This window comes from Microcebus murinus, chromosome 18 (genome assembly GCF_040939455.1).
Source record: "Microcebus murinus isolate Inina chromosome 18, M.murinus_Inina_mat1.0, whole genome shotgun sequence".
NCBI classification, from domain to species: Eukaryota; Metazoa; Chordata; class Mammalia; order Primates; family Cheirogaleidae; genus Microcebus; species Microcebus murinus.
In genome coordinates, this window is record NC_134121.1 from 31,156,818 (window position 1) to 31,169,873 (window position 13,056).

General features: G+C 36.6%; 1 protein-coding gene across 4 annotated transcripts in view; it reads right to left on the reverse strand.

The window, feature by feature from the left end:
- Positions 1–3,123: 3,123 nt before the first annotated feature.
- The window catches only part of GDPD1 (glycerophosphodiester phosphodiesterase domain containing 1), a 42,935-nt gene continuing 33,002 nt past the window's right edge, over positions 3,124–13,056 (reverse strand). Inside the window, exons 7-11 of one of the 4 annotated variants that reach the window (XR_012913062.1) lie at positions 10,057–10,190; positions 6,714–6,773; positions 5,164–5,215; positions 4,227–4,441; positions 3,124–3,259 (exon numbers count right to left, since the gene is read on the reverse strand). Coding sequence is in view for 2 of the 4 variants with exons in the window: in XM_075994416.1 (XP_075850531.1) it covers positions 4,319–4,441; positions 5,164–5,215; positions 6,714–6,773; positions 10,057–10,190 (369 nt within the window). In the remaining 2 variants the exon portion in view is untranslated. The other 3 variants (XR_012913061.1, XM_075994416.1, XM_075994417.1) reach the window with 3 other exon arrangements.

Consider the following 13,056-nt stretch of genomic DNA (forward strand, 5'->3'; position numbering starts at 1 on the left):
GTGAATGGAAGACAAATTAGAAAAGTCAGAGTGGGTAAGAAGGTTAAGAAGCTCCAACCACATCACTTCTAACCAGGTAAACTTGTAAATTCCCTTTGAAAGTTTCATCTAAATTAGTTTCATCTAAAAAATGGGAATGCGATAATCTCAACTACTCTACCAGGTGGTTGTAAGAAATACATGTAAATGTATGTAAAAGTGAATGAAATAAATTTACATAAATGTAACATATTACCATTACTTAGCAATGCTCAAACTTTCAAACTCACTATTAAAAGTTTAATTTGAATTTAAACATTTGAAAAATTTATTTTCCCCCTCTAGTAATCTAGATTGTTTCTTTTTCTTTCTTTTTTTTTCTGAGACAGCGTCTCGCTCTGTTGCCCTGACTAGAGTGCGGTTGCGTCAGCCTAGCTTACAGCAACCTCAAACTCCTGGGCTTTCCTTCTGCCTCAGCCTCCTGAGTAACTGGGACTACAGGCATGTGCCACCATATTTTCAGTTGCCCAGCTAATTTCTTTCTATATTTAGTAGAGATGGGGGGGTCTCACTCTTGCTCAGGCTGGTCTCGAACTCCTGACCTCGAGTGATCCTCCTGCCTCAGCCTCCCAGAGTGCTAGAATTATAGGCGTGAGCCACCACACCCATCCTAAATTGTTTCTTATTAGCACTCTTTAAATCTCCAGTAGGTATCCTAGGAAATGAAGACATATACAACAGCTTCTTTCTGATAATTCCTGGCCACAATAGCTTTCCTCTCTATCCAGGCCCCTCCATGGTCAGCTACAAGTGCCTACTTTCCCTTTCCCATCCTACCTCCTCTCACACACAACCAATCTCCAGCTTTCCCACTTTGACCCCTATCCCCACCACCTGTTATAAACTGAATTCTGCCCCTCCCCCTGCCAAATTCACATGTTGAAGTCCTAATCCCATAATGTCACTGTATTTGGAGAAAAGGCCTTTAAGAGGTAATTATTGCCGGGCGTGGTGGCTCACGCCTGTAATCCTAGCACTTTGGGAGGCCGAGGCGGGCGGATTGCTCAAGGTCAGGAGTTCGAAACCAGCCTGAGCGAGACCCCGTCTCTACCAAAAATAGAAATAAATTAATTGACCAACTAAAAATATATATACAAAAAATTAGCCAGGCATGGTGGCGCATGCCTGTAGTCCCAGCTACTCGGGAGGCTGAGGCAGTAGGATCGCTGAGCCCGGGAGACTGGGGTTGCTATGAGCCAGGCTGACGCCACGGCACTCACTCTAGCCTGGGCAACAAAGTGAGACTCTGTCTCAAAAAAAAAAAAAAAAAAAAAGAGGTAATTATTAATAGTTAAGTGAGGTCATGAGGGTGGTGCCCTAATCTAATAGGACCTACATCATTATAAGCTTCAGTCTTCAACCCCCAGTACCAGTCTCTGGCCTATTATGAACTGGGCTGCAGAGATCCACCACTGCTCCGCCTATTCCACCTCCGTGGAAAAATTGTCTTCCATGAAACTTAGGAAGGCAGGAAGGCACACAGCAGGAGGTGAGTGGCGAGTGAGTGAGCAAAGCTTCATCTGTATTTACAGCTGCTCTTCATCACTTGTATCGCCGCCTAAGCTCTGCCTCCCCACCCTTCCCTCCACTGACCCATGGAAAAATTATCTTCCATGAAACTAGTCCCTGGTGCCAAAACGGTTGGGGACTGCTGCTTATAAATAGAGTAAGAGACATCAGAGAACTCTGATGCTATTTTATTTAGCTATTCTATCTTCTTTCAAGTGCAAAAGTATCAGTTTTTTTTTTTTCTTGAGACAGAATTTCACTCTGTTGCCCAGGCTAGAGTGAGTGCCATGGCATCAGCCTAGCTCACAGCAACCTCAAAATCCTGGGCTCAAGCAATCCTGCTGCCTCAGCTTCCCCAAGTAGCTGGAACTACAGGAATGCGCCACTATGCCCAGCTAATTTTTTCTATAAATATTAGTTGGCTGATTAATTTCTTTCTATTTATAGTAGAGATGGGGTCTCGCTCTTGCTCAGACTGGTTTTGAACTCCTGACCTCGAGCAATCCGCCCACCTCAGCCTCCCAGAGTGCTAGGATTACAGGCGTAAGCCACTGAGCCTGGCCAAAAGTCTCAGTTTTTTTATACTTATCTTCCCATTCTACCCTGGAGTAATCCATTCTCACCTCTGGATTACTTAACTAGACACTAAGTCCCAAGGGGAGGAATTGTTTAGCAAGATTCACAGCTGTAAGTCAGGTGCTTGGCAAGGCAGGCATTCATAAATATTTGTTTAATAAATTACAACCTACTCAGTAAATGTTTGAACAAAATTACAGCGCATTCAGTCATAAAGAGATCTTTGCTCACATGTACTCTTTGTTCACTATCTCCAATCTCTTTCCACTAGCTTCTTGTTTTCACACATTTATAAACCTTCCTATTTAGAACACAGCTTACTTGATACTGCTGCCCTTTCAAATGTCCTGGTTCTCTAATTCCTTTGAATAAGTGGCTGATTTTTACTAGCCTCATTTAGTACCATTCAGTCCTCTTCATTCCTTTGCAATCTGGTATCGGTTCCATCAACTATAGAGGTAAATGAACCATAGTCACCGAGGCCTCCTTTTAAACCAAATGCAGTCATTCTTTCCCAGCCCTTGCCCTCCTTGATCTCAATGTCCTCTTTTGGGCACTGCAGATAATCACTTTCTTTCTTAAATTCTCTACTTTCATGGTGTTGAGGACATAAGGTACCTTTATATTCTACTGGTTGACACAAAATATATGCTAGCCCTATAATATGACCTGCTCCGAATCATAACAAAGCAAAATTTGGAAAGAAAAGATAAAAATAATTATATCAAAGATGATCAAAATTATCCCTAGCAGATACAATCATATGTTATAAGTAAAAGTGAAAATAACTGATTTAATGGATTACCTGCCCAAGTTATTTGTTCAAACACCAACAAGCAACTTCCTTAACATAAAAGTGCTTCCATATTTTCTTTACGCTAGAGAGAAATCTCAGGTGCATTTACTAATTTTATCAACACATCACCTCATTCAATTCTGCAAAAAAAAAATCTATAAAGCATATTTGGAATTAAAACTGTAAAAAAAAGCCAAGAACACTTATTTTGCTCTTGTAAAACTTTATTTCAGTTTAAACAACAAAGCAAATGATATTTATGTCATCCAGGGACAGATGGGAAAGTACAGTCATCCTTCATAGCTGTTTAGCTTCCAACCTCCGTATGAGAGATGAAATCTAGGTAAAAGACACTGATTATTCCAGATTACATTTACCTCACAATCTGAGATCATGAAAATTGGTCAAAAAAGATTATAAAGAGACTTACACGAAGTCACATTCGTAAAGCTGAGAAAGTGATGGCTAACACTTTGGAAAATTCTTTTCTACTTAACACTCAGAAGAATGAATTTTTAAGGATCAGAAATAGAAGGTCCATACCGTAAGTATTAGACACAATGATATGTACTTTCATCAGGATTCAAGACATTATATAAAATCTAGATGTAGGTTCAAACAGTTAGTCAATGCCAAAAATTGAAATCTTATATTTCCTTAGAGGAACATACAAATATGACTATTTGGATCTTGCCTTAATTTATAATTAATGAGTCCATTTTTAATGTTTAAAAAAATTGACTGAGTAGAATTGTTAAAACCTGAAAAAGGTTTCAAATAGAATGTCCCCATTAATAAAAGCAACTGAGAAATCTAATTCAGTCTAAAGATTTTATTTCTGATCAAGTAATCAACTTTTAGTTATTTTCCTGAGCCTGCCTGCGGTTTACAATGTATAACTTGCCAGATTAACTATATCACAGATTTCTAAGTTCTTCTTCCATTGTATTTTTACCCTTTAACGAAGATGTACCTAGAAATGACAAGACAACACAGAATAGCTGTAATGGCCTTCAATATTTTTCTTTTACTAATTAGTCAATCTTATTCCAGTGAAGGCTAATGTCAAATTTATCCAATAGTCTTTGATTTCAGAATTACTTATAATAGTAGAATACTGCATCATATACAGAAATCTTGATCAATAATCTTCTACTTATATCTCATAACCAGTTATCTTTCTAAACAATTTACAAATGTAGAATATGTAATATTGTTTAAAATAAATATACAATATATAGTTTTTACATTCTCATACAATCTTAAAAATGAGGTAATAAAAACTTAACTGATTAAAACCTCTTACCATTCTGGAAATGGCTTAGGGAAATGATGGTGAGATATTATTTTCTTAGGTCTTTTCATGTTTTCTTTGACTGTGTCCAAGTATCTCTTTTTCTATGTTGAAAAATTATGTAAAAAATCCTTAAGCTTTGTTGGATAGTCTGTCATCACCCCAGTTGCTCCCAAATCAAAAGCTCTTTTGTACTCTTGTTCTTCATTTAATACCCAAATATACACCTGAAAATTAGAAACATGAGAAACATGAGAAGAAATATTAAAATAGAAAATTATTTTCATAACATTTATTCAATACAATCTTAGCACATTTAGAAATAATCTTTTAAAACTGTCCTTTTAAGAAATCATTAGACCCTTTTTAAAAATTCCACTTTACTCATTAAATATACACAGTCCCACCCATCTTACATCAACTATTCTCCTATACATAAGAGGACTCCACCTACAGAAATCCCAATGTTGGCCCGGCGCGGTGGCTCACGCCTGTAATCCTAGCACTCTAGGAGGCTGAGGTGGGCGGATTGCTTGAGGTCAGGAGTTCGAAACCAGCCTGAGCAAGAGGAGACCCGTCTCTACTATAAATACAAAGAAATTAGCTGGGCATGGTGGCACATGCCTGTAGTCCCAGCTACTCGGGAGGCTGAGGCAGCAGGATTGCTTGAGCCCAGGAGTTTGAGGTTGCTGTGAGCTAGGCTGATGACACAGCACTTACTCTAGCCTGGACAACAAAAGTGAGACTTTGTCTCAAAAAAACAAAACGAAATGCCAATGCTTTATTGCTAACTGTAAGGAAAGAGTTAAGGTCCTCATCTGTGAATCAGTAAGCCAGCATTATCAGAGTCAGACACTAAATTAAGTCAGTTTAAAGTTCCTGCAGCTTTACATTTGTGTTAAACTGATAAGCTATGCTATTTCCAAAATGCACGATTCCAGAAACTTACTTGAATGCCTCGAGCAGTAAGGTGATCAAACAAAGCTTTCCTCATTAGTAAACTAGAAAAGAAAAGCATAACAGATTAAGGAATTTATTAGTCCTAATTAAGGACTAGAATTAGTCCCAGTCCTAACTTAGTCAATTCAGAGTTTAGTAATTTCTAGTTTAATTTAATCACAATGCTTCAGCAAAACAAGCAATGGCTTTAAGTGATAATGGCTGCTGTGGATGAATTTATGTCTTAACTGCTGGATCTCCTTTCACCAATGGCTGCTAACTGGTGGACAACCAGAACGTCCGTTCTATTCCTTGCTGCTGCCAGATTTTTAGGAGACCCATTCTTGTTGACACAGCTCACTGGAGAGGAGGCTTCCTCACTTTCCCTGCTGGAGCCAGATTGAGAATGAGAAAGAGCTGGGAAGTATGTGTTCCTAATCTTCCAAGTTAAAATAAGGCAGTAAATGTGGGTCAAGTTCTATAATATTACAGGTCAGTTACATAATAGATAACTCTTTTGTAAACAATTTTAGAAACATTATAGTCATTAATTATACTATCCTCTAGCTAGGAAAAAAGCATTTTTTAGTTCCAAATAACTGACTTACAGTGAACTTTTAGAATATGAGCCACTTGAGCAAGATGGGAACTAACTGTATTGAAAAGTTATACATGTCACTTCTGTTATGTGTATTACAATGATTAAATAACAGAAACTAGAAATAGTTTAACACCAATTAAAAATGCATCCTTGAAAACTAGAAATTAAATCAGGAATAAAGCAAAAAGAAGAAACTATGGCACAGAGAAAAGATAAAACTAATTTTCTAAGATTCTTTGAAAGAGGAGTTAAATAATAAAACATAATTTGGGACTATTAAAATATTTAAGCATTCAAGGTTCCATTTTAAAGCAAAATACAGCACAATTACTTTGTGTGTGTGTGTGTGTGTGTGTGTGTGTTTACCTAAAATTAAACTCAACATGTCTAAATTAGGTATTTTCTTTTTTTTTTTTTTTTAATATTTTTTTTCTTTTTTTTAGAAATTTTACCTAGAGAAAAATTAGGTATTTTCTTTAAAGTATATGTCCAACCTGCAGGTGGCACATCTTTCTGCTGTTAAGATTTGGTATAGATTTTTCTGAAAATGTGCCATAGGCAATACGTGCTTTTACATACGCTGTATTCCCACACTCATTTTCACCATGTTTTTGACTGTGGGCTAGTGGAAACAGCAAACAAGTAAAAGGGAATGGTTAATTTATCCCAACTCTGCCGCTAACTAGCTAGATTACCCCAATTAAATCATTTAACTGGGTGGATGGGGGCTCAGTTTTCTCACAAAGTTGGATGAGATTATCGCTCAAGATTCTTCCTAAGGTTTTTTGACTAGGAATTAAGCTAGTTCTAAATGATTGATACATATCCATTTGCATAGTAGGTACTCAATGTGTCCTTGTTACAAATTACATGTGGAAAGCTTACACTACATTTTAAGTATAGTACTTAATAAATATAGCTAAAGCAATAAATGCATATTAAGAAACTAAAATTCTTACATATCAGAAAGCCAGATGAGAAACTTTTGACTTCTAGACATGGTGTCTGGTTCTTTTAGCCTAGGGTGAAATAAAGTTTGAATTACTAATTAGAAACACAGGAACATATCAGTGTGATAAAATAAAACAAGTTCAAAAATGAAAACTGTCTGTACTAGCATGCTCTCAAAAAATATTTGTAAAAGGACAAAAATAAAATATAGCACAATTGGGTTCTATTTCCACTGGTCTCAAGCTAACTTGTTGCTATCATTATTCAAAGGTAAAAAAAATAAATAAAAGTTAACTTTTCAGAGACCCTAGTGTCCTAGGTTCATGACTCTTTTGGTGAAAACTGTTTCTCCTGCTTTGTCTGCTATAATTTAGTATATGGTAGATTTAAAACCATAACCAAACTGTACTATGGAGTAAGAGATATTTTGGGATAAAAGTGAGACATTTAAAGAATATTTTTATTTCCTTTGAAATATTAGTAGACGTGGACCCTGTCCTTTTAAATTATCTTTACTACTAAAAAAAGTTTCTTTGACTTTTCAGGGCTCTGCTAAGCTCCTTCTTCCAATTTCTTTGATGCCTAGAGTAGCACAACTACCAATGTCATTAACTTTGGGTTGTGCCCATAGGAAATCCCTGATCCATCTTCTGTGAAGATTTCTCAGCTTCTTCTAATTTTGTAAGTACACAGTGATTTTCTTTCTCCTCAGATCTTCATTTCTTATTTCATTTTTAACTCCTCCTGTCTAAATTCTTAAGATAATTCTGAGAGTCCCCACACTTAAATTCATTTTTTTCTTTCTCTCTGAATTCAGTTCCTATTAGAAGCTCTCTAAATAAAACAAAGGCCCTTTTTCCCTCTAACTCTGGCCCAGATGGAAAGTCCTGGTGCAATTTCAGGAATCTCAGTGATTTAGTACCTCAAATACGAATTACCTTATTAAACAATTACTATATTGCCTTAGGAAGTATCCATTATCTTCCACAGAAATATTAAAATATACAAAAAAATTCCACATGTGTCTTAATCCATAATCACTTTTTAGACAAAAGATTAATTCTATGCAGTTTGTTCTTATGTCCGCATTTCAATATTGGCTTTTAAAACACATGAAGATCAGTTTCAGCAGACATGTATGAACAAAAAAAAAAACAAAACAAAACAAAACACATGAAGATAATCTAGAGCACACAATAGTCTATTCCAGGCCAAAGGAAAGCTAAGTACTTTGGGAATAAATGTTTGGGAATCATTTAAATCTAACAAATGAAAATAGTTTCTTTACAGAAAAGTGTTTTCTGCTGTTTTATCTGGGAAATACCTAAAACGACTGTTTTGTTTGTTTGTTTGTTTGTTTTTGAGACAGAGTCTCGCTTTGTTGCCCAGGCTAGAGTGAGTGCCCTGGCATCAGCCTAGCTCACAGCAACCTCAAACTCCTGGGCTCAAGCAATTCTGCTGCCTCAGCCTCCCGAGTAGCTGGGACTACAGGCATGTGCCACCATGCCCGGCTAATTTTTTCTGTATATATTAGTTGGCCAATTAATTTCTTTCTATTTATAGTAGAGACGGGGTCTCGCTCTTGCTGAGGCTGGTTTCGAACTCCTGACCTCGAGCAATCCGCCTGCCTCGGCATCCCAGAGTGTAAAACGACTGTTAATAAATATAATTAGGAATAGATAAAATAAACATGCCCATCACTAAAAAACTCAAATTGGGAAAACAGGCATGAAATAGAAACTGAACATGAGTACTGACCAAATCGTTTTTCTTTCTTTCTTTTTTTTTTTTTTGAGACAGAGTCTTACTCTTGCACGGACTAGAGTGCCATGGCATCAGCCTAGCTCACAGCAACTTCAAACTCCTGGGCTCAAGCGATCCTTCTACCTCAGTAGGCAGGTCCCAAGTAGCTGGGACTACAGGCATGTGCCACCATGCCTGGCTAATTTATATATATATATATATATATATATATATATATATATATTTAGTTGGCCAATTAATTTCTTTCTATTTTTAGTAGAGATGGAGTCTCCCTTTTGCTCAGGCTGGTCTTGAACTCCGGAGCTTCTGCCCACCTCGGCCTCCCATAGTGCTAGGATTACAGGCATGAGCCACTGCACCCGGCCCAAATTGTTTTTCTGACCAATATCGTCTAATGACTGCTGCAATTTATGTTCTGCTTGATTTTTCTTCCCAAGAAATTAGCTTTATTGAGACATGCTACAGAAGAGGAAAGCTTTTCAGCTTGATTTTTAAAACTTCTATTTGGGGTATGAAAAATGTTTTCATGCAAGTGTGAAATCACATTTAAATGATCTCAGGAACTCTAAATTCCTTTGTTATGACTCAGTCATTATTACGAATCTCAGCTAGAAATCACATTCTAAGTGTGTAGAATTTTGAGATGAAGCTATCTTTTTTTAATAATAATTTAACAATTAAAGCTATCACTTATTGAGTGCTTATTTTCCAAACAATCTAAGTGTTTTATACATTTTTATCTTTATAGTAAATTGAATGAAATGCAAAGCTTTGTACCTAGTAGAAAAATTACATAAATATAGAAGTTATTTTACATAAACTAATGGCTACCCTTTTCTTTCTCCTATCTCCAAGGGTTTTTGAGGTAGTGGTGGTGGTGGTTTTTCTTCATAAGTATATTACAGTAATACTACCTGAGAATCTGGAGTTTAATAGAATTTCAGCTGCATATAGTTGTCAGTGAAGTAGAAAGAAGTAATGGAAGTTGAAGAGCAATTGCTATTTGATGTCAGAATAAAAGAATTATTGGCTGGGTGCAGTGGCTCACACCTGTAATCCTAGCACTTTGGAAGGCCAAGGAGGGAAGATTGCTTGAGCTCAGAAGTTTAAGACCAGCAAGAGCGAGACCCCTGTCTTTTTTTTTTTTTTTAATAATAAAAGAATTATTAACCTCGTGTAATTAAGTTCAATATTTTTGAGGTGGGGGTCTAACTATGTTGCCTAGGCTGGTCTCAAACTCCTGGCCTCAAGCAATTTTTCCACCTCAGCCTCCTGAGTAGCTGGGGTTGCAGGTGTATGCCACAACGCCAGACTCAAGCTCAATTATTTTTACCTGACTTCTCACTACACAGGCACAGAAAATCATTATAACCTGAGATGGGTCTAGATTAAGTACAGGCAATCTTTTATTATTTATTTTGGAGAATGTGTCTTAATTATATCAAAAAGTATTGTTGATGTAGGTCAGATAATAAAATATGGAAATAACTACAGAAATCTCCTCCTTCTCATTTATATTGATATTACTGAGCCTATATCTTAGTCCTCCCATAATTGATAATTGATAAAAATTGAGTAACCACTTACTTCAATAAGATAGAAGGCATTGGGATTTCAAAAAACTGTTCTCGAATGGGCACAAAAGGCAAGAGGCCAGTGAAGAAAAGGCCAAGAATGAGCAGAACCCGTTGTAGACTGAAGAGTATAGGAATATCTGAATTCTAAAAGACACAAACAATATTATATGTTACTTTACAACTGCTCAAATAAAGATTATTTCACAACTCTCAAATTTTGCCAAGACTACATCTTGACATCTATTATAAGCATTCCCTGAATTATGAATATCCATTGACAAACACACTATACTTATAAATGGCTAGTCTCTGACAAATGGGTTAGGATCTACCTTGGAGTCTTACAGTGCAATTAATCATTGTTACTAAAGCATATATATTCCCTTCTCTCTGCTTTTGCAACACTGTTTCTGTCTGTTGGTAATAGTATTTAGAATTAGAAACTATTACCAGAATGTAATGGAACAAAATGAAGAAATGGATATATAAGAAATGAATATATAAGATATTCAGTAACCTTACTTTTGTTTTGAAAATATATAGTTATCTATCTATACGTATGTGTACCTATAGATATATATATCAAGACTGTTGCAAATATATTATCTTTCAGCTACCTTATGAATCAAATATAAAATACAAATAACATTTTAGGCCAGGAGCAGTGGCTGAAGCCTATAATCCTAGCACTTTGGGAGGTTAAGGCAGGAGGATCACTTGAGCCCAGGAGTTTGAGGTTGCAGTGAGCTATGATTGTGCCACTGTATTTCAGCCTGGGTGACAGACTGAGATCCTGATTCTAAATTTTTTTTTTTTAAAAAGAGATTTTTTCTGTGCACTGGCAAGGGTGAAAAAATTAAAAAAAAAAATAAATAAAATAAAAAAGGGATTTTACGCCTCTAATCCTAGCACTCTGGGAGGCTGAGGTGAGCGGATTGCTCGAGGTCAGGAGTTCAAAACCAGCCTGAGCAAGAGCAAGACCCATCTCTACTATAAATAGAAAGAAATTAATTGGCCAACTAATATATATAGAAAAATTAGCTGGGCATGGTGGCGCATGCCTGTAGTCCCAGCTACTCGGGAGGCTGAGGCAGTAGGATTGCTTGAGCCCAGGAGTTTGAGGTTGCTGTGAGCTAGGCTGACGCCACGGTACTCATTCTAGCCTGGGCAACAAAATGAGACTCTGTCTCAAAAAAAAAAAAAAAAAAAAAAAAAAAGGGATTTTGTAAGTTAGTCCAAGAATCTAACCACCATTTTAATTTTCTATTGGAAAATGTGCTCAAGATCCCAAAACTTAAAATGCCAACTGAATATATTATGCATATATATATATGCATATATATATATATAGGGTTTTTTTCTTTTTTTTTTTTTGAGACAGAGTCTCACTCTCTTGCCTGGGCTAGAGTGCCATGGTGTCAACCTAGCACACAGCAACCTCAAACTCCTGGGCTCAAGCGATCCTTCTACCTCAGCTTCCCAAGTAGCTAGGACTACAGCCATGCCTGGCTAATTTTTTCTATATATTTTTAGTTGGTCAATTAATTTCTTTCTGTTTTTAGTAGAGACGAGGTCTCACTCTTGCTCAGGCTGGTCTCGAATTCCTGATAGTGCCTGGCCTGTATATATTATACATATTTTAATTGTGCTAAAATACACATAATTTATCACCTTAATGATTTTTAAGTGTACAATTCAGTGGTTTTAAGTATATTAACATTGTTGTGTAACCAACCTCCAGAAGTCTTTTTATCTTGCAAAACTGAAACTCCATACCATTAAACAACTTCCCATTCCCCCTACCTTTTCCTCTCCTACATTTAAAAAAAAACAAAACAAACAAATAAAAATTATGGTTAAATTGAATTTTTCTATAAAAAGTAATATATTAAAAATCATCCAAAAAGTAACTTATTTTAAATAATTAGCTATGAATTACCTACTTTTTATTTTAAAAAAGAGTAAATAAGTTTGAGAATTTATTTTGCCCCTGTGTTTACATGGTGCTTTTAAATGTCTTTGGCTTATTTATATACAGGTTTTCAGCTGTAACACAATATACTAGTCTCTGAAAAACCTTGAGTTCTGCAAATTCATTACACTAAGGATAACAGAGCTTATGAGAAAAATAGGGTTGGGCCTGACTCTCAAAGCTTATGCCACTTTGGAACCAGACAACTAAAAACAATAATTGGTACTTCTGGAGAGCCATGCAAGGCTGCCAGTGAGGGTTGGAGGGACATTATGCTGGCAAATGTTTAACGACTAGCTGTACCCATCTTTTTTTTTTTTTCTGGAGATACAGGGTCTCACACTATGTTGCCCAGGATAACTTGAACTCCTGGGATCAAGAGATCCTCCTGCTCAGCCTCTTGAGTAGCTGGAACTACAGGTGCATGCCACCACACCTGGCTTATAACACATATTTTTTAAATTAGAATTTTGGATGGGATTTGAATTTTTTTTATAGTTTGGGAAATTCTATTCTACAGCCAAGTTTAAATGAGAAGAAGTGCTACATTTTCCCATCACCAATGTGTGTCCTGGATTCCTTTTATTTTTATCTTTTGAGTTTCTAGCATCTGGGAATAAAAGGGCAAATGTAAAATTCTTTTTATTTTGGAGACGGAGTCTCACTCTCTTGCCTTGGCTAGAATGCCATGGCGTCAGCCTAGCTCACAGCAACCTCAAACTCCTGGGCTCAAGCCATCCTCCTGCTTCAGCCTCCTGAGTAGCTGGGACTACAGGGATGCGCCACCATGCCCGGCTAAGTTTTTCTATATATTTTTAGTTGGCTAGTTAATTCCTTTCTATTTTTAGTAGAGACAGGGTCTAGCTCTTGCTCAGGCTGTTCTCGAACTCCTGAGCTCAAGCAATCCGCCTGCCTCGGCCTCCCAGAGTGCTAGGATTATAGTCGTGAGCCACCATGCCTGGCTGGCAAATGTAAAATTCTTATAAATCATACTTAAAGAATTGCAAAAAGTGTATCACTTAATTATACAGCATGTTG